Source organism: Giraffa tippelskirchi, chromosome 14, assembly GCF_054371585.1.
Source record: "Giraffa tippelskirchi isolate mGirTip1 chromosome 14, T2T-mGirTip1v1.2.pri, whole genome shotgun sequence".
Classification (NCBI taxonomy): domain Eukaryota; kingdom Metazoa; phylum Chordata; class Mammalia; order Artiodactyla; family Giraffidae; genus Giraffa; species Giraffa tippelskirchi.
Genome location: NC_137288.1, coordinates 34,255,278 through 34,278,809, shown reverse-complemented (window position 1 = coordinate 34,278,809; position 23,532 = coordinate 34,255,278). Strand labels below are relative to the sequence as shown.

General features: G+C 36.8%; 1 protein-coding gene across 4 annotated transcripts in view; it reads right to left on the bottom strand.

Moving 5' to 3' along the window:
• The window catches only part of RPRD1A (regulation of nuclear pre-mRNA domain containing 1A), a 63,487-nt gene that overhangs the window by 37,779 nt on the left and 2,176 nt on the right, over positions 1 to 23,532 (bottom strand). For all 4 annotated transcript variants that reach the window (XM_081562418.1, XM_081562420.1, XM_081562421.1 and 1 more), the window contains exon 2: positions 161 to 290. In XM_081562418.1, coding sequence (XP_081418544.1) covers positions 161 to 290 — 130 coding nt within the window. The remainder of the gene's footprint in view (positions 1 to 160; positions 291 to 23,532) is intronic.

The following is a 23,532-nucleotide window of genomic DNA, read 5'->3' as shown; positions in this document are numbered from 1 at the left end:
TTAACACATTTATAAATGCCATCACTGGTAAGTCTTCTCAAATGAAAACTTCAAAGAAATACAGCTTATTTTTTATTTTAATGTCATAAGACAAGTTTTAGCAAAAGTACTTATTAGACATTTATAACAGATTACCTAGTAGCCAAAACAATTATCATACCTTGAAACATGCTTAAAAGCCTCCACTATAACTGGTGCAAAATCTTTGGTAAACTCTGGCCCCTTCCTTTTGCTGTTCTGAATGACATCATTAGCTAGGTAGAGAAAAGTAAGCTTCCTGTTCGGTTTGGCTGAAAAAAACAAAAAAATCTAATTAAAATACCCTCAACTTAACTGAGACAAACTTTCTCAACACCTGAAATCAAGCAGTTTGAGAACTACAACAAACTTACTAGCCTTTGTATATTAGGTTCAACCCTAGCTTCTCATTCTACTGCTAAATTCAGCAAGTCAATATTCTTTAAAGGATAACCACTCTATTGTTTCTGAAGATCACTCACATGAGAGAAAAAAGAGAACTCATGAGGGCAGAGGTAGCCAATAAAATATTTCCTTACAGTTTTACTAAGTCATCTAAACCACTTATCTTTGATTGGTAGTCTTATCATTAGTTACAAATTAACAGTTTTATACATGGAAATCATCACATCTGTGTAAAATGCATTTTGGTGACTATTCTGTACTAAATTTTATTTAAACTATTAAACACTACATGAAATATAGCCACTTAAAATAAGATGGTGTTTGGTCATGCTATTAAAATGGTACCTTAAATCTTAACTGAATTTATGATTATTTTATTGACAATACATATATTAATTTAAAAATCAATCATTAAGTTACCGTGAAACAAAAGAAAACAAAATGTAAGACAGGTTGAAAGAGGCATCAATCACTTCAATCAATTACAGATTTTTTTCACTTTCAAAATAAAATACTTGTCAAGCTAACAGAGTAAATGTTAGAGAAACCAAGTGGACAAAGTTTAGATGTTCCCCCTCTTTGGATTACATGGCCTTAAATAACTGATTCATCTTGATAAAACTATGTCCCTACTCACAATATTCTGTGGGTACAATTATCCTTCTAAAAGAGCAGACAAGATTTCAATAATCTAACCAGAATACATTTTTACTGATTAAATGTTAAGTGGCATAAAAGTACTGAATATGACTTAAAATTCATATACATATATATATATATGGAAAAATTAGTTGAACACAACCTTTTATACTATTTTCACAGTATAATTTTACTAGAATTGGAATCATTCAAAGTTGTACAATTATATTCACAAACAGCATACTTTGTGACATCCACATTACGCTGGTGTAGGGGACTTACTAGTCTAAGGACTGATAATCCAGTGTACTATTCATGTGGGCCAGTTTATTGGATTTAAGGCAAATATTTGGGCAGACAGCATTTAGTCCTCAAGATATGAGTATTTAATTGAAAATTTAAGCCACTTTTGAGTTCACATTTTTCTTTTAGAGACTGTAAAATATTGAGTCACAACTGATCAGACCTTACAAACCTGTAGTGCCTACTGACTGCATAACCTGGCTTGCCTGTCTAAAGCTGCAGTCTACCAATTACTGGGCTTTTGTAAGTTGCTGGCACAGAATAAAGATAAAGGGAGAGATGGCAATAACAGAGACCAACTTCTGATTCTTCTAGCTCTTGTCTGGTCAGCTAAACCATAAAGTACAACTGATTAAGATATCAAGACTCTTTCCTGTTAAGATTATAATAGTAAATTTCCAGTAATCAACCTTATCTTTAAAAAAAAATTCTAACCTTTGCCCACAGAAAACCTCACACAAAGAAAAGGCCTTATTTAATCTAAATATTAAAAATATTAATCCAAGTATTTGTATTCTTAACATCAAAAAGAACTTAAATACTCAAATTTGTCCTTAGCACTTTATAATACAAAACCTAATTTAATCCAAATAATGTAAGATATCATTATTATCTGCTTTTGGCAGTTGAACAAAAATAGACATCAAAAAGGTTATCTGCCCACAGTGAAATAGCCAGGAAGGGATCAGTCATGATTTGAATTCCAAAAGTCCAACTCCAAAGCATTTCCTCTTAACATTAACAACTGTACTATGCTTCCTGTCATAAATGAAAGTGGGTTATGACTTTTAGAGAAGATTTAATAGCAACTCAACCAAAATGTTTCAGAATGTTAACAGTATTATTCACGACAGCTAAAAGCTGGAAATAATCCAATGTCTGTCAACAGATGAATGGATAAGCAAAACGTGGTATATAAATACGAATAGACTACTGCTGCTGCTGCTAAGTCGCTTCAGTCGTGTCGGCTCTATGCGACCCCATAGACGGCACCCCACCAGGCTCCCCGTCCCTGGGATTCTCCAGGCATGAAAAAGAAAGAACATCCTGACGCAAGCTACAATGCTCAGATGGTAAAGAATCCATCTGCAATGTGTGAGACCTGGGTTCCATCCTTGAGTTGGGACGATCCCCTGGAGGAGGGCATGGTAACCCACTTCAGTATTCTTGCCTGGAGAATCCCCATGGACAGTGGAGCCTGGCAGGCAACAGTCCATGGGGTCGCAAAGAGTCGGACACGACTGAGTGACTAAGCACATACAGAGGACGTTATGTTAGGGAAACAAGCCTGCCACAAAAAGACATATATTGTATGACTGCATTTAATCAGGTACCTAGAACAGTCAAATTCAAGACAAAGTAGAATGGTGGCTGTCAGGGGCTAAGAAGAGGGAGATATGGAGAATTACTGCTTAATGGGGATAGAGTTCCAGTTTTATAAGAGGAAAAGAGTTCTAGAGATGTATGTTAATGACAGTTGCACAGCAGTATAAATATATTTAATATCACTAAAACTTCACACTTAAAAATGATTAAAGTGTTCAATTTTATGTTTATTTTACCACAAAAGTTTTTAAGTATATATTTTACAAGTTTTAAAATCTGTGAGCTACTAATCTCTTGAAAATAATTCAGAATCATTTTCTGCAACGTACACCAAAGTAAAAATTACAAGATTTCAACATACATTTCCCAGTATATTCCAAAGAACGAACTCTGTACCAGGAGCACAACTTTATAGTATGGGGTCCAAATACCAAGACATTATACGAGAAATACCTAGAAACTGCCATAAATTATACTGTTCTCCAAATTTTCAGGGAAAAAAAATGTACTGCCATTTAAAACTTTATGTAGAACAAATAATAAACTAATGGAACAAATTACAACAAGCAATTCCAGAAGAAATCACATTATTTTCAAATAAAATTTTTTATAAATTGTAAACAACAGATCCATAATTGTTTTTAAAACATACAAAGCTAGCAAGGGCAAACAAGCCATTTCATAATTTCTTTAATTTCTTAAAGAAATAACTCTATTAGCAACAGAATATAAGGTTAAATAATGGGTCTGACCTAATCAATTCCTATGTTTGTACTGTTCATAGGGCTCCCTGTAAAGACACCGATTTTCCCAATCTTCCATTCAATTTAACTCGTGTTTATTTAATATTTGCTGTGTGCCATGCTGAGTTCAGACCAAAAATCATCTTTCCTGTTCAATCAGGACTTTGCAACATAAAAACTGGCACAAGATAGGTCATGTGACTACGTTAGTTCTTTTTTTTTTTAATTCTCTCTCCACTGATACATGACACCAACACCGAAAGCAACCATAAACCCAGTATTATATCCCAGTTAATCTACCCACTCCAGTATTCTGGCCTGGAGAAATCCATGGACTGTATAGTCCATGGGGTCGCAAAGAACTGGACACGACTGAGCAACTTGCACCTCACTTAGTCCGTGTGTGCACTGCCATTTTTGTACCAGTGCAGTATAAGCCAAATAAGAACAAGTCAACATATTGTGAGAAATCATTTTCTTATATCTCACCCCACCAAACAAAATTTTAAGCTCCTGGTACTAAGCATAAAGCTTCCCAGGTGGCACTGTTCAGTTAAGTCGCTCTGTCAGGTCCGACTCTTTGCAATCCCATAGAGTGCAGCACACCAGGCCTCCTTGTCCATCACCAACTCCCGGAGTTTGCTCGTTTGTCCATCGAGTCAGTGATGCCATTCAACCATCTCATCCTCTGTCGTCCCCTTCTCCTCCCACCATCAATCTTTCCCAGCATCAGGGTCTTTTCAAACGAGTCAGTTCTTCGCATCAGGTGGCCAAAGTACTGGAGTTTCAGCTTCAGCATCAGTCCTTCCAATGAATATTCAGGACTGATTTCCTCTAGGATGGACTGGTTGAATCTCCTGGCAGTCCAAGGGACTCTCAAGAGTCTTTTCCAACACCACAGTTTAAAAAGCATCAGTTCTTCGGCACTCAGCTTTCTTTATAGTCCAACTCTCACATCCATACGTGACTACTGGAAAAATCATAGCTTTGACTAGATGGACCTTTGTTGGCAAAGTAACGTCTCTGCTTTCTAATATGCCGCCTAGGTTGGTCATAGCTTTTCTTCCAAGGAGCAAGAGTCATTTAATTTCATGGCTTCAGCCACCTCTGCAGTGATTTTGGAGCCCCCAAAAAGAAAATCTCTTACTGTTTCCATTGTTTCCCCATCTGTTTGCCATGAAGTGATGGGACCGGATGCCATGATCTTAAGTTTTTTGAATGCTGAGTTTTAAGTCAACTTTTTCACTCTCCTCTTTCACTTATCAAGAGACTCTTTAGTTCTTCCCTTTCTGCCATAAGGGTGGGGTCATCTGCATATCTGAGGTTATTGATATTTCTCCTGGCAATCTTGATTCCAGCTTGTGCTTCATCCAGCCCGGCATTCCCCATGATGCAGGTGGCACAGTGTTTAAGAATTCTTGGAGATGCAGGAGACACGGGTTCGATCACTAGGTCACAAAGATCCCTTGGAGAAGGAAATGGCAACCCACTCCAGTATTCCTACTTGTAAAATCCCAAGGACAGAGGAGCCTGGTGGGCTACAGTCTATGGGGTACATAGTTGGATGCAATTGAGCATGCGCGCGCGCGCACACACACACACACACACACACACACACACACACACACACACACACACACACACACACACACACACACACACACACACACACACACACACACACACAGGTACTAAGCATAGCCCTTTGTCCAGGGCCCTTGTATATGAACAGGTATATCAAAACAAATAATGATAATAATAAAATTCTGAGAGCTAATCTATGAAAACATAGTATTACCTAAAAAGTTGAGTATACATCTCAAAAAAGGGCAAAGCAAGTTCAGTTCATCACACAAATAAGAAACAGTTACACAGTAATTCAGTAAGAGGGCTTTCCTGGTGGCTCAGTGGTAAAGAATGAGCCTGTCAATGCAGGAGACACAGGTTTGATCCCTGATCCAGGAAGATCCCACAAGCCTCGAAGCAACTAAGCCTGAGCACCACAGCTACTAGAGCCTGGGAGCCGCAACTACTACTGGGCCCAAGTCCTGCAACTACCAAAGCACTTCCCGGAAGCCCATGCTCTGCAACAACAGAAGCCACCACGGTGAGAAGTCCAAGCACAGCAACTACAGAGCGGCCCCTGCTAACTGCAACTTAGAGAAAAGCCTGCATAGCAATGAAGACCCAGCACAGCCGATAAAAATAAATTTTAAAAATCATAAAAAAACAACAACCACCACAAACAATTCAAATAGAAGATCAGTTACAAAGCTTCAAAAAGATGAGACCAGGCTATTAAATAAAGAAAAAGAAACAAACCTATTCAGTAAAGGATTACAGAAATGACATCTAGTCAAATTCATAATGAATTCATAATCTAATTTTACTTCTTAATAATCAGATAGGATAATGGTAAGATCATTATTTTCTTACACTGTTCAGACCACATGCCTACTTGTTTTGATATGATACAGAATATTATAATCTAATTTAATCACTGTGTTTTATGGAGACTGAAATTTACAACCACAGTAGATGATAATGCTGATAAATATAACAAATAGCTAAAAAAAAAATTTTTGTTATCTATAAATGTTAAGAACTTTCTTTCCAAGAGAAGCCTTCTATATAGAGAAGAAGCAAAAAACAAATAATAATATTAGATAAATAAATATTACATACACATGCATATACACACAAAATAATGAGTATCAGTGCAATTCTTACAGAAGGAAATAAGAAAACCCATTATCTTGAAACAAAAATCTACTAAAGATTTATTAACTGTTGGACAGCCTCACTTATTTCTGTGATAAACTGATTCACAGGCCAGAAAACATATTCATATAGATGGATAGGTGTTTGTAAGGCAGAAACTACTTTAACTTAGTAATACTCTTTGCCACAGAAAATGCAAAACCAACAGATGATTCTTGAATGGATTCTATCTATCCCAGATGGGACGAGTTCAGTCAGATACAGATGGCTGCTTCTTAACAGGTGAGGTGGGTGAAAAATGGATAGCACTGGCATATTCCTGTATCACTGCCATGATGCCTCAGACTTCTGGTAGCCCATCCCTTGCTTAAAATCCTTCAAAGATTTTCTATTGTTCTCCAGGATAACATTTTAAATTCTTAACACAACCAAAGGCCTAGAAAGATCTATCTCCACCTCAACACTATTCTTTCTTCAAGCCCGAACTTCCTGGACTCCTACTCCTGCTTCAGACCTCAGTGAAACGAGTTCCTTTGGTTTTTCTCTGACCACCCACTACACAATGGTGAGGCAGTCCTGATACGCTCTCATGCCACCTCATACTTTTCCTATGGAGCATTTCCTCCAACCATTTAACCGTTTTTATTTAATCTAGTGCTTCCCAACTAAATTCCATCGAAAGTAACAATTGTCAGGCTCAGCCACCAATCTATGGAATCTAGCCCAGCAGCTAAGCCATAATTTGCTCAACATTTACTAAATCAATAAATTTTGGGCTAAACCTTTATGTCTGTAATTATTTGTTCTACTAACTTAGCTTCCGGTCTTAACCTCACCCAGCAGCTGAAAGGGGAATGTGATTACACTACTCTCAGAAACCTCAACTTCAAATTCACATTATGAGAAGATGAACTTTCTTACAGATACAATTACTCTTTATTTTCAATGTATTGAGTTCAAACATTTTCCTTTCCCTCCTCCTCCATTCTAGAGTTCTCACAAATCATAACCCCACAGAAAAATTAGCAAACAGTGTGAATGGGAGGATCAAAGAACTACAAATGTTAATCAATTAAAACCAACTACCATTCTACCTATTAGAGTGATCAAGACAAAAGTCTGACACTAAAGTTGGCAAGAGTATGAGTTAAGATTATCCTCTTTAGATACCTTCAAACATGTTTAAAATTTAAATTAGTGTGACATTTTAGAAAAATAATTTGGCAATACCTATCAAAAATGTAAATGCACGAATCTCTTAACCCTGCAAATTTCCCTTTTAGAACTTTATCCTATGGTATCTTCTCATAAATGCACACAAAAAAAACCATGAAGGATATTCACGAAACAACACAAAAGACAGAATTAGATAAATCATGATATATTCATATAATCCATACTCTATAGCTATTAAAAAGTGAGACAGATTTATATACAGATATAGAAAGATATCTAAGACATATTATTGAATTAAACATATCCACACAAGCACACACACAGTAGATAGCTTTACTTTGGGGGAAGATCAAGAAAGAATCTGAAGGGGAGTCAGAATTTTCAAAAAAGAATTGTCCTAACAGGGAAACACATGAGCTATATATTAAATGATGCATGTGAGCCACATACTGAAAAGAAAAGGGCTCCTGGGTAGTGCGGACTTGCTGCTCTTCCAAAGCACAAACTTCACCACTATAAAAGACAATGTGAACTGGAAAAGATCTAAAGAATACACGCCACATTGTTTGTTCACATTACGCATATAGAGTGGAACTGAAACTAAAACTTTTATGGTCTATTAAAAATAATATCTTTAAAATAATACTAAGTTTCTTAAGACCTAGGCACTATTCTAAGAGTTTATTACATATCTCTTTTAATCTTCAAAACAACCATAGAAAGTCATTATCCCCATTTACCAATGAAATAAGTGTCAAAGTAATTAAATGCACTCAGAGAAATGCACTGAAATCAATCAACACCTACTACAATCCCTAAATAATATTTTATTAACAAAAGCAGAACTACAAGATGAGCCTGTAACATCTTGTCATGATAGAAAGTAAGAAGCCTATTTTAAAAACTACCCGAATTGTATCCAAAGGACATAGGCAATGCTCCAGGATACCGCCACTGACCAAAGAGTATCAAAAAGATGCTCAATGGTCTGAAACATAATCATCTAAAAATCTGTAAGTTCATAAAAAACACTTTAAAAAAGTGGTTGCTAAGTAACTGATTCACTTGACAAAGGGGAAAAAAATGAGCCATTCAGCCTCCTTTTCCTGTGTGAACTGTATTCCAGAGTCAATGGTTGATGAAGGGAAGTTCTTATACATGAATGCTCAAATTTCAGCATGCTCAGAATCACTTAGAGGGCTTGTTAATACGCAGATAACTGGTTCCTACTGACACAGTTTCTGAGATAGGTCTAGGAGAGGACCCAAGAATTTGCATTTTCAACAAATACTCAGGTGATACTGATGCTGCAGAGGCCCATGTTTTGAGAACCACTGTTAGAAAAGAACTCTGGATAATAAACACAGAAAGAATGAAATAATTAAAAATTCATAATTTTGCAACTCGTGATAAAAAATAAAGAGTCTAACCAACTACCATCACAAGCTGCTAAAAGCACTTGGTGAAAGGTGATGGTGCACGTGTGTGCGCGCCCAGTCATGTCTGAGCTTCGTGATCCCAAGGACTACAGCCTGCCAGGCTCCTCTGTCCATGGAAAGAATACTGGAGTGGGTTGCCATTTCTTCCTCCAGGGGATCTTTCCGACCCAGGGATCGAATCCACATCTCCTGAGTCTCCTGCATTGGCAGGTGGATTCTTTACCACTGCCCCATCTGAGAAGCCTGTGAAAGGTGACAGGGAACTTTATAACAGATTCATAATGATAACAACTAAATCCACTGATCAAGCTCACTTTTAAACAGAAAACAAATTTGACATTAGATATCTCTTAATGTGATGCAGCAAGAAGTGCATAAAACAAGCAATAAAGTATTCTTTGAGAATGACACCATTAGGATGGTATCAGTCAAATGCCTAAGGAGGGAAGTTATATAGTCCATCTGATAATCTCAACAAATAAACTGCATGAAAAAATGTGTGTGTGGGGGGAGACACAAATCAACCAAATGTCATAAATGGACCTTGTTGGATTCTGTTCTGAACATTAACTACAAAGACACATTTTTCAGGGAATCTAGGATACTAAACATGAACTAGGTTCAAAAAATTTTTTAAAAAGTCAACAAAGTTAAGTTTGTTAGGTGTGACAGAACTCTTACAATTATACTAAAATCTTAACATAAAGCTTACTTATCAATTATAAATATATGTAAATGGTCTGAAGTTTAGGTTTTGCTTTTAAAAAAAGAAAAAAAGTATCAGGGTAGGGAAGATTTAGGGAGATGAAATCAGAAGGATGTAACATTAATAATGCTGAAGCTGGGTGATGGATTCACTGAAGGTCAAAATCTTATTGTCTCCTACTTCTATATATAATTTTGTCTATCGTAACGTTAAAAATCTAAATAAAGTTGGAGTGTAAAAAGTGAAATCTCCTTTCATCTCCACCCCCTTATCATGAATGAGTTCATTATTATAGTGTGTATATCCTTTCCACACCATTAACTGTGCCTTTGCAAACACCATATACTCATTAACATGTCCACAGATACCCACAGAGGATTTTTTTCTTCAATAAGATCACACTATACATAATGCTTTGCAGTTGTTTCACACTTCAAATATCCAAAGCATTTTTGTATTCATAAACAGATCTGTCACCAAACTCTTTAGGAGCCTCATTCCTTTTAATAACTACTTAGTTGATGCTTTTGAACTGCGGTATTGGAGAAGACTCTTGAGAGTCCTTTGGACTGCAAGGAGATCCAACCAGTCCATCCTAAAGGAGATCAGTCCTGAATACTCATTGGAAGGACTGATGCTGAAGCTGAAACTCCAATACTTTAGCCACCTGATGCGAAGAACTGACTTGTTTGAAAAGACCCTGATGCTGGGAAAGATTGAAGGCAGGAGAAGGGGATTACAGAGGATGAGATGGTTGGATGGCATCACTGACACGATGGACATAAGTTTGAGTAGACTCCGGGAGTTGGTGATGGACATGGAAGCTTGGCATGCTGCAGTCCATGGGGTTGCAAAGAGTTGGACAGGACTGAGTGACTCAACTGTAGTCACATAATACATATATTTGTTGTTTCAAATCTTTAATACCTTTTATCTTTGTAAACCTGAGCAAGTATGTCTACAGGATAGATTCTGTAAACCTGAGCAAGTATGTCTACAGGATAGATTCTAACAGGCAGAGGTGACAGGTTAAAAGGTATGTTGTTTAAATTTTGACAGACATTGTCAGGCTGCCCACCAAAGAGGGCAACTGCTTCAATTCCTACCACATGAAAATGTTCATTTCTCTACATCATCAACATACTACTATTAATATTTAAGATCTCTGCCAATCTCCCCAGAGTAAAATGATTGTGTTTTTATTTGTAATTCCCTATATACTACTGAAACTGATTTATTTATTTTCCTTCTTTTGTAAATTGCCTGTTCACATCATATTCCCCATTTTTCTACTGAGCTCTTTTTCTTATCAAAACTCACAAGAGCATTTTATATGTTATGAATATTAGTTTTTTCCTATTTTAAGTAGTGCAAATATTTTCTCTGAACCTGTTGCTTAAAACCAAAACTTGGTATTTTCTGCATTCAGGGATTTTATATTTTTATGTGGCCAAATCTATTTCCTATATGACTCATGGCCTATACTGTATTCATGATCCAAAACTAGAAATTATAAATGTATATTTTTTCTTATATGACTCTATAGTTGAATCTTTTCAGTGCTGTATCTGTAATTCAACTGAATTAATTTCATATATAATATTAGTTAGGAATCTAGGAATTACTTGTTAATATCCTCTTTGGCCTTCCCAGGCGATGCTAGTGGTAAAGAACCTGCCTGCCAATGCAGGAGACTTAAGAGATGCAGGTTCAATCCCTGGGTCAGGAAGATCCCCTGGAGGAAGGCATGGCAACCCACTCCAATATTCTTGCCCCAAGAATCCCCATGAACAGATGGCAGGCTACAGTCACAGGGTCGTAAAGAGCTGGATATGAATGAAGCGACTTAGCACACAGCACATTCTATCTCTTATCTCATGAATTTCAAGTATCCAATGCGCCAAATGCCCACATAAAATAGGTCTCACAAATCTCTACTCTGAGTCTTCCATATATATTATTATTCCTGTACCAATAACATGCTTGGCTCATTTCAATGTCTTTACAGTCTCCATGGATACTGAGAAGGGCATACTATTTCTATTACTGTTTTCCAGTCAAAACTGTCAAAATTCTCAAGACAAAAACTGCCATGGTTCTTCCTGCACATTCATGTTTTCCAAAGGTTTACAGAATTAGAGTTAAATTTCTCATAGACTGCTCTGAACTTAGACAGATTAATATGGGGATAACTGACCTCTTTGCAATCAAGTTTACTTAGCAGTTTTACATACTATTGTACTTTAAAACACATACAATAAAGGCATGGTTTAAAGCAATAAAAAGCAAAAGTGCATGGCATACAACTACATTAAAATAAACTTGTTAAAATACTTAACACAACACATACCTGAAAATATCCTATAATATCAAAGACAAGAAAACACTGGCAGAAAACACTAGTCTCAGAGTTACAAACAATGTGTCCCAATTACAATATAAAGACCAATTTGTAGGAGACTTCTGCTTCTGAGAAGATGGAGCAGACATACGTTTTTCTAGTCCTCCTCAAAGTACAACTACAAATCCTGGACATCATAAATAAACCAAACACAGGGAAAAAAAAAGAAGGTAGACTGGCTAGGGGCCTTGGGAGTTCAAGATAAGGTGGGTTCCCAGAGTTTTCATTTTGCCTCAGATATCTCAGATTCAAAGTTGACGAGGCCAGCAACCCAGAAGTCCTACCAGGTGCAGATATAAAAACCCCCAACAAAAGCCTTCTCGCTCTAGTCAAAGGAGTAGGAAAAGGGCAGCCTAAAAAGACAAAAAACTTCTAGAAAATAATCTACCTACTCCAACCAAACACACTATAGAAAGGAAAAGAAAACAGAATCAGTGGCCACACTCACATCCACGCCCGCAAAGCCTGTAACGTGGAGCACAACACTTATCCAGAGTGGTGTCAGAGAAGGCAAAGCAGAGAGCCTGGGCTTCCACCCCACCCAGCAGTAGGGAGGCACTCCTCACCGGGGTGCTGTCACAGATGGAATAGTGGAAAGTCAGGACCTCCCCATGGTCCAGCAGTATCGGGCCCACACATTCACTCCTACATGTCTGTGGTAGCAGGGGAAGTCTCACGGGAAGCTAAAACCTCAACTCACACCCAACAGTAATGAAGAAGACCTCCCTCCCCTATGGGGTAGTGTCAGAGAAACCCAGCTAAAATAGAATTAGTTAAGGTCCAAAGTCTCATGCTGCTGCTGCTGCTGCTGCTAAGTCGCTTCAGTCGTGTCCGACTCTGTGCGACCCCATAGACGGCAGCCCACCAGGCTCCCCCGTCCCTGGGATTCTCCAGGCAAGAACACGAGTGGGTTGCCATTTCCTCCTCCAATGCGTGAAAGTGAAAAGTGAAAGTGAAGTCGCTCAGTTGTGTCTGACTCTTCACCACCCCACGGACTGCAGCCTACCAGGCTCTTCTGTCCATGGGATTTTCCAGGCAAGAGTACTGGAGTGGGGTGCCATTGCCTTCTCCCCAAAGTCTCATAACATAATACAAAAAAAAAATTTATGGATCAAGCAAAAAATCCACCATACCAAGCATCAAGATCTCAAACTGAACGAAAAAAAGACAATCAATAGATGCCAATACAAAAATAACAGATTTGAGAATTGATAAAAAATTTTAAGGCAGCCATCATATAAATGCTTCAACTAACATATGCAAATATGCTGAAAACTCAAAATTTATGGAATAAAGCTGAAGCAGTATTGAGAGAAACTTGCAGCACTAAATGCACACACTAGAAAAGATGAACATGTCTAAAGTCAATAATCTAAGCTCTCACCTCAAAAACCTCCAATAAGAACAAAATAAAAATAAATACATAAAACAAGGAAACGGGGAAATAAAAAAAGTAGAAGCAGAAATAAATGAAAGTGACACACAAAAATAAAGCTGCTTCCCCCACCCCGGTTTTTGATATACAACTGACACAAAGCACTATATCATTTAAGGAGTACAGCACAATATACAGTCCACAGAATTCTCCAGGCCAGAATACTGGAGTGGGTAGCCTTTCCCTTCTCCAGGAGATCTTCCCAACCCAGGGATCGAACCCAGGTCTCCCACACTGCAGGCAGATTCTTTACCAGCTGACTCACAAAGGAAGCCCCAATGGCTTACATATACCATATACCACGAACTGACTACCACAATTAAGATAAAATCTGTCATCCCATATAGATGCAAAAAAAAGAAAATAAGATTAAAAAAAACTTTTTTCTCCTGGTGATGAGACCTCTTGGGCTTTACTTTCTTAACACTGTCATATATACCATAATAAACTGTTAGTCACTCAGTCGTGTCCGACTCTTTGCCGCCCCGTGGACTGTAGCCTGCCAGCTCCTTTGTCCATGGAATTCTCCCGGCGAGAATCCTGGAATGGGTAGCCATTCCCTTCTCCAGGAGATCTTCCCAACCCAGGGATCAAACCTGGGTCTCCCACATTGTAGGCAGATGCTTTACCACCTGAGCCACCATACAGCAATGTTAATTACAGTCATCATTTTGTACATTACATCCCTACTATTTATTTATCTTAAAACTTAGTTTGCACGTTTTGACCATCTTCTACCTCTAGCAACTACAAATCTGATTTCTTTTTCTAGGAGTTTGGGTACGTGACCTTTTCTTTTAAAAAAAAAAAGAAAGATTCAACATATGAGATCATACAGTATTTCTTTCCCTGATTTATTTCACGTAGCATTATATCCTCAAGGTCCATCCACATCGACCCCATGGACTGTAGCACACCAGGCTTCTCTGTCCATCACCAACTCCTAGAGGCTACTCAAACTCATGTCCATCCAGTCGGTCATGCCATCCAACCATCTCATCCTCTGTTGTCCCCTTCTCCTCCCGCCTTCAATCTTTCCCAGCATCAGGATCTTTTCAAATGAGTCAGTTCTTCACATCTGGTGGCTCAAGTATTGGAGTTTCAGCTTCAGCATTAGTCCTTCCAATGAATATTCAGGACTGCTTTCCTGTAAGATTTCACTGGTTGGATCTCCTTGCAGTCCAAGGGGCTCTCAAGAGTCTTCTCCAAAACCAGTTCACAGCATCAATTCTTCAGGACTCAGCTTTCTTTATAGTCCAACACTCACATCCATACATGACTACTGGAAAAACCATAGCTTTGACTAGATGGACCTTTGTTGGCAAAGTAATGTCTCTGCTTTATAATATGTTGTCTAGGTTGGTCATAGCTTTTCTTCCAAGGAGCAAGCGTCATTTAATATCATGGCTACAGTCACCATCTGCAGTGATTTTGGAGCCCCCAAAAAGAAAGTCTCTCACTGTTTTCATTGTTTCCCCATCTATTTGCCATGAAGTGATGGGACCGGATGCCATGATGTTTGTTTTTTGAATGTTGAGTTTTAAACCAACTTTCTCACTCTCCACTTTTACTTTCATCAAGAAGCTTTTTAGTTCTTTGTTTTCTGCTGTAAGGGTGGTGTCACCTGTGTATCTGTGGTTGTTGATATTTCTCTCGGCAATCTTGATTCCAGCTTGAGCTTCATCCAGCCCGGCATAAGTTAAATGACAGGGTGACACTATACAGCCTTTCATATTGAAATACGTATTTCAATATATTAGCAATAAGTATGTGAACAGTAAAATTAAAAATACAATATACTTTTAAATTGCTCCAAATAATCAATATATTTAAATGTAAATACAACAAAACACAGGACTTGTGTTGAAAGCTATTTGACAGTTATAAAAAACATCAAAAATTATAAATAAATGGAGAAATATACTATATTCCTGGATTAGAAGATGTGACGTAATTAAGGTGCCAATTCTTCCTAAACTGGATTAATGCAACTCTTATCAAAAACCCTAAGCAAAATAATCTTTATTGATATAGACCAGATTATTCTGAAATCTGTTGAGAAAGGCAAAAGAACCAGAAGAGCTAAAACAATTCCAAACGGAATCAATCTACCTGATTTCAACACTTGTCACATAGCTAACAGAGTAATAAAGATTACCTGTGTGGCACTGGTGAAAGAAGACACACATGGATCAACGGACTAGGCCAGAGAACCCAGAAACAGACTCACACAAATATCCTCAAATCAATTCTGACAAAGCAGCAAAGCAATTCAATAAAGGAAAGATAGTCTGCTTTTTCAACAAATGATACTAGATCATTTGAATCTTGATCTAAATTTTATACCTTATATAAAATTAACTCAAAATGGAATATGGACTTAAAATGCAAAACTATAAATGTTTTACAACAAAACACAGGGGGAAAAAAATCTTTGTTAAAACAGGTCTAATCAGAGTTCTTAAACTTGACACTAAAAGCATAATTTATAAAGAAAAATTTGATCAACTAGGATTAAACGGGTGTGTTGGGATTGAGGTGGATGTAGCTAAAAGGCAACACGAGGGGTTGCTTGTGGTGATGGGTATGTTCCATATTTTGACTATATCAATGTCAAATCCACAGCTGTGATGTTTTGCAGGATCTATAATATCAGAGATTTTTTTTTTAAACTAGTTGTCTGTGATATTACCATTGGCGAAAGCTGGCAGTAGGTAAGCAGGATCTCTTAAAACTGACAGTGAATCTGTAATTACAGAAAAATAAACACTATTTTTAAAAATTTCATGTTTGGAGGCTAAAAAATCACTACACCAGCACTTCCAGAAGAGGGTGTTTAGAAGAAAATCCAGTGTTCACTCTATATATTTATTTATAGACATTAATACCAATTTCAGTTACTTAACTCCAAAAGAATCTGAAAGCTAGAGCTTTAAAAATGAAAACAATTACTACACTGAATTAGGCAAGATGAACTAAAATAAAATTAATGTGAAGTACTCATGGTCTCTGTTAATCTGAAAACAGCTCTCAAACTTTCTGGTCTCAGAATCGTTTCATGCTCTTATACCCATCAATATGTACCTTATTAAAAATTAAAACAGAGGAATTCTTAACATAATCTTTAAAATTACATGTTAACACAAATAGCATTTGTTTAAAAAATAATTTCTCCCCAAAAATCTTAAGTGAGTCATACTGTTTTACATTTTTGCAAATTTCCACCTCAACAGAATACAGATGGATCCTCCTATCTGTCTCCTTATAGAATACACTACAATACATTGTTTTACTGAAAGCAATGAAAAAAAGCAGACCACACCCAGACAAACTTGGTAAGAGCAAACTGTCTCAACAGTTACAGATAGTTGTGGATATTCTTTGAAACTACACCAAAATCCAAAAAGCCATAGTTTTTAAAAAGATTCTAAATTGCAATATGGAATCTAAAAACATATCAGTGAACTTCTAAAACTCTCTTACATTAAAATACTTTAATCTACCATGCTCTTTGAATGGATCTTTGACTTACATATCATTTTGTAAATCACACATTAGTTTATTGATAAACACTGGTTTGCTGAGTTACAAAAGCATTTCAAATGCTCAACATTTTATTAGGTAATTATTTTAAAAAATCACATTTGAAAAAGTATCACTACTTATTTCATTGGAAAAGTGTTTAAAAGCACTGAGAAGGTGTCAGGCTCAAGACAGCACATTTAAGTTTTCCAAAATTCTAATTTTTGCTTGAAAATTTTATAATGGGCAACAAATACTGTCAGTTGTCTTTCTTGATTAAACAGATTCATTACAGTCATTTTGAGAAAACATCTGGCAAATATTCATGTCTCAGTCATCACAGTTTCTCGCATCAGTTGTTTTTTTCAAATAAAATGGTATTCCGTGAAAAAAGCAGCTGGTTTAGCTCAGAACACAATCACACAGGTGTATTTCCTCCAGAATGTGCAGTATACAGAACTTCATGTATACTTCTCATTTTGTTACAGATTATTTAAAAGACATGTAATCACATCTAATGCGATTCTCTAGTCAAACACTGAGAGCTTTTCCCCTACAATCCGGAAAAAGAGAAAAATGCTCACTTTCACCACTTTTATTCAACATACTACTGGAACTTCTAGTGAGAGCAATCAGCCAAGAAAAAGAAATCAGATCCAAATTGGAAGCAAAGAAGTAAAATCATCTCTGTTCATCGATGTTACTTGTTACAAAACTCTAATGAGTCCACAAAAAATTGTTACAGCTAATAAATGAATTCAGCAAACTTGCAGAATATAAAACATTCAAAAATGAATTGCATTTCAATAAACTAACAATGAACAATAGAAAAAATAAACTAATAATTCTATTTATAATTGTATCAAAAAGAATAAAATATTTTGGAATAAATTTAACCAAACAGGTATAAGACTTGTATACTGAAAACCATAATAAGAAATATAAAAGATACAAATAAATTTAAATATATCTCATTTTCATGGATTGGAAGACTTAATACTACTAAGATAACCATATTCAAAGCAACCTACAAATTAAATGGAACCCCTGTCAAACTGCCAATGGCATTTTGACAGAAATCAAAAAACCCATCCTAAAATTGATATAGATTTCCAAGTGATTCTAAATAGCGAAAACAATCTTTAAAAAGAAAATTAAAGTTATTTCCTGATTTCAGTACTTAAGAGAAAACAATAGTAATCAGAATAGTATAATATAGGCATAAGGACAGACGTATAGACCAACAGGACAGAATAAAGAGCCCAGAAACAAACATCTGCATATATAGTCTTCACTAGTCATTATGGAAATGAAAATTAAACCACAGATACTACTCCACAATCATTAGAATGTCTTTTTTCAAAACAATAAAACAAAACTGTAAAACAGAAAATAATGTGTACTGAGGAAGATGTGCAGAAATTGGAATCCTGGTGCACTGCAAGTGGCAATGTAAAATGGCACAGTCTGTGGAAAACAGTACAGCTGTTCCTCAAAAAACTAAACACAGAATTACCACATGATTTACCAACTTCACTTCCGGGTACATACTCAAAAGAACTGAAGAAGGGACTCACACAGATATTTGTACAATCATGTTCATACCAGTGTTGCTCACAACAGCCAAAAAGTGGAAGCAACCCTAGTGTCATCAACAGATGATTAACTAAAATCAGGTATATAGATACAAGACTATTATTTAGCTCTTAAAAAGGGAAAAAGGTCTGACACATGCTACAGCATGGATGAACCTTGAAAATTATGTTAAGTTAAATAAGCCACTCCCAGAAGAATAAATTCCATGATTTCACTTAAATGAGACAACCCAGAGTGGCCAAATTCATACTCACAGAAGTATGGGTGGTTGCCTGCGGGTGGGAGAGAACAAGGAATTACTGTTTAATGGGAATGGAGTTTCAGTTTGGGAAAATGAAAAAAGCTCTGGAGGAGGATGGTGATGACAGTTGCAAAACAGTGTGAATGAACTTAACAGTACACTTAAAAAATGGTTAAAACAGTAAATTAATTATTATATATATTTCACCAAAAGAAAGTGGGAAAAAAATGTTAAAAGTGCTAAATTTTATGTTTCATATATTTTACCATAATGAAAAAAGCCCCCCCCCCCCACACACAAGGGTCAAGATTTAACAAAATCAGTAAGCTGAGCTACTGTGATGACCATAGTCAGGAAAGTGACATTTTTTAGCTATAAGCATGCAGTTTGAAAAATACAATGATTACTGGTACAGTCAGGTGCCTCTGCCTTGATTAATGATTAGTCACTACCAGTTTTCACCCAGCTTTCCTTTTACACCATCAAAGAACATACCAACACAGTGAAAAGAGCTGTGAGAGAGAGAATATCTTAGTAGTATTTGAAAATAATTTTTACTTTGTCTCATATGCTTCCTAAAAGGGTCTTGGTGATCCACCAAAGGGGATCCAGTGACCATACTTTCAGAACCACTTCTCTAAGAATGGATAAATATGGGAAGAGTAGAACAATATGATAGACTGAAAAAGCTGGAAATTTTTTCCAAGTCTTCCTCAAACAGGTAAATGTTTGTAATTGGAGTTCATTATTAGCCTTAACATGTCAGAAGTTTCTAAAAACCTGGTGATGGGCACACAACATATACAAGATGTAGTTTGTGAAGACAACATAAAGACATACAAAAAGGTGTTAAATCATCTTTTTAAATTTATCTTTTTTATTAATTTTTATTTATTTTGGCCACACTGTGCAGCTTGTGGGATCTTAGTTCTCTAATCAGGGATCAAACTGGACCTTCAACAATGAAAGAGCAGTCTTAACCACTAGACTGCTGGGGAATTCCCTTATCTTTTTTGAGTTGAGAGGAAATTCATGTAAGTTTAAATTAACATTAAAGTATATAATCCAGGGACATTTATCATACAGTTGTGCAACCATCTCCTATATCTAATTCCAAAACACTTTTCTCACCCTCAAAGACAACCTCAGACCCATTCAAGTCATTCATTTCCCATTCCTCTTCTCCCCAGTCTCTGGCAACGACTTTCTCTCTTTGTGGATTCATCTACTCTGGATATTTCATATAAAAAGGAATCCCACAATATGTAACCTTCTGTGCCTGGCTTCTTTCACTCCATATTTTTTAGGTTCACCCACATTGTACCATGAATCAGCATCTCATTCCTTTTTACGGCAGAATAATATTTCTTTGCATGGATATACCACACAAATCTATTCATGCACTAATGGACAGTCAGGTTGTTTTCATCTTTTGGGTATTGTGAATTGTACTGCTATGAGTATTCTTGTATGAGTATGCTTGTCTGAATACCTGCTTTTAAATCTTGTGAATACATACCTAGAAGTAGAATTACTGTAAGAGTGCTAATAAAAGAGGTGGACGGGACTTCCCTGGTGGTCCACTGGTTAAGAATTCACCTTCCAATGCAGGGGCATGGGTTTGATTCCTGGTGGGGGACCTAAGATCCCACATGGCGTGAGGCAACGAAGCCCATGCACCATAACAACCTGTGGGCTCTAGAGCCCTTCCATCGTAACTAGAGAGAAGCTCGGCCCTGCAACAAAAGATTCTGTATGCCACAACTAAGACTCAATGAAGACAAATAAATAAATATTAAAAAAAAAAAAGATGAGGAGTTAGGCAGTAGGGTGGGATAGGACACAGAGAAAATACTTTTAAAACAGTAACAAAAAAAGGTACAGGTGGGGCATGTATTGAGAGGTGTCAAGACAACCTTTAAGTTCTGAGTTTAGGCAACTGGTAGACAGTAATTTCTTTCAATGAAATAGGAAATATAGGAAGAGTAACAGAGAAGTGGGACAAGAGTGGGGAAAGATGATAAACTGTTGTTTTGTACATGTTAAGTTTGATGTGCTCAAGAAATACCATTCAGTGACATTTAGACTGCTAAAGAAGAAAAAAAAATTACTGAATCATCAGCCTAGTGATGGCAGAAAACATATTTTAAGGCATCAATTATAAATATATAGTGAAATTATTCTTAACCATTAAAGCTTTCTACATGCTAGTTATAGCATATTAACTGTATTTTAAAAATTCTAAAACAATTGCTGCTGTTGTTCAGTCACCAAGTCATGTCCGACTGTGATCCCATGGACTGCAGCACGCCAGGCTCCTTTGTCCTCCACCACATCCCAGAGTTTGCTCAGATTCATATCCACTGAGACAGTGATGCTACCTAAACCATCTCATCCTCTGCTCCCCTCTTCTCTTTTTGCCTTCAATGTTTCACAGCATCAGGGTCTTTCCAATGAGTCAGCTCTTTGAAACAGGTGGCCAAAGTATGGGAGCTTCAGCTTCAGTCCTTTCAATGAACATTCAGGGTTGATTTCCTTTAGGACTGATTGGTTTGATCTCCTTGCTGTCCATGGAATTCTCAAGAATTTTCTCCAGCACAATTTGAAAGCATCAATTTTTCGGCATTCAGCCTTCTTTATGGTCCAACTCTCACATGTGCACATAGACTACTGGAAAAACCATAGCTTTGACTATTCTGATCTTTATCGGCAAAGTAATGTCTCTGCTTTTTTAATACACTGTCTAGGTTTATTATAGCTTTTCTTTCAAGGAGCAAGTGTCTTTTACTTTCATGGCTAGTCACCATCTGCAGTAATTTTGGAGCCCAAGAAAATAAAATCTGCCACTGTTTCCACTTTTTCCCCATCTGTTTGCCACAAAGTGATGGGACTGGATGCCATGATCTTAGTTTTTTGAATGTTGAGTTTTAAGCCAGCTTTTTCACTCTCCTCTTTCAGTTTCACCAAGAAGCTCTTTCGTTTCTCTTCACTTCTGCCGTAAGGGTGGTATTATGTTCATATCTGAGGTTATTGATATTTCTCCCCACAATCCTGATTCCAGCTTGTGCTTCATCCACCCTGGCATTTCACATGATGTACTCTGCGTATAAGTTAAATGAGCAGGGTGACAATAAACAGCCTCGACGTACTCCTTTCTCAATTTTGAACCAGTCCCTTGTTTCATGTCTGGTTCTAATTGTTGCCTCTTGACCGGCATACAGGTTTCTTAGGAGGCAAGTAAGGTTGTCTGGTACTTCCATCTCTTTAGGAATTTTCCACAGTTTGTTGTGATCCACACGGTCAAAGGCTTTAGCGTAATCAATGAAGCAGAAACATGTTTTTCTGGAATTCTCTTGCTTGTTCTATGATCCAAAGGATGTTGGCAATTTGATCTCTGGTTCCTTTGCCTTTTCTAAATTCAGCTTGTACATCTGAAGTTCTCAGTTTACACACTGTTAAAGCCTAGCTTGAAGGAGTTTGAGCATTACCTTGCTAGCAAGTGAAATGAGCGCAACTGTATGGTAGTTTGAACCTTCTTTGGCATTGCCCTTCTTTGGAATTGGAATGAAAACGGACATTTTCCAATCCTGTGACCATGGCTGGGTTTTCCAAATTTGCTGGCATTGACTGCAGCACTTTCACAGCATTATTTTTTAGGATTTGAAATAGCTCAGCTGGAATTCCAACACCTCCACTGGCTTTGTTCCTAGTAATGCTTGTAGGGTAGGTTAATTGTATCTCAATAGAGCTCTAATTATTTTGTTAATTATATCTCAACAGAGCTGTTACAAAACAACAAAATGGTCCCTTCTGTTTTTGGTTATATTGTGTCCTCTGTATCAAAGATATAGCTACTTTGTTCTTCTTAAGGGCCCTGGGGTATATCTCTCCAAAAAGAAATTCTCTTTCTTTAGGGAGACAAAGATAAGCAGACAAATTAGGGGAAATGGTCATAATTGCATTTGACATAGCATTTCACCTACTCCTTCTTACATTTTGAGCAGTACTTTTCCCTACCAATGTCATTTAACCACTTCAAGAAACTAAAAGATGCCAAGCTTAATACAAAATGTTCAACTAATTTTCCTTAGTTTATTTCTTGACATTCCAAATTTGATCAATCCTTTCAAAAACACTCATTCTGCAGAGATAATGTGAGGATTCAAGATACCACAGTAAGATGTCTAAAACAATGCCTGGTACTCAGTAAATTACTGTCATCATCATTATGCTCAAGGAAACAAAGGATCCTAAAGTTGATAAGCAAAACTGCAGAGAACAGGGAGGACATAAAGGTTATGTGTGCCCTACAAAGGCACAATCATGTCACAGAAAGGAAACACTTGGCAGAAAATCCCGTATCACACTGAAAAATGCAGCAGCGTGATCACCTCCACAATTACCATCATTTCTATCTTCACCATCAACACCCAACACTTCTCTCCCCTAAAGCGTCTATTTATATACCTTTAATTTTTTCTATTTATGGAACATTTAAACCTATGAAAACATTCCCAAACTCAGCTAACAGAGTATCTTCTTATCATTTTCCCCAGTGTTTCAAAATGTTTCAAATATGTGTACTATAAGCTACACAGATCTGTTTTCATTTCCTCTCTCCCCTGTGGTAGCCACTACCTTGGCCTATGGGGTCAAGCATGTTTTCAGACTTTCACTATATGGCATAATGGTCTGCACCTTGCTTTCTTAGCTCAACATTTTACTTGTTTGTTGTTTTTTTAATTCAGTCACGTTGTTTCATGTAGATCTAGTTAATTCATGAAAACTGTATTATATTAATATTGTATGAATGTAAAAATATATTTGTCCATACTCCAATGAGATGTTTACACTGTTTATC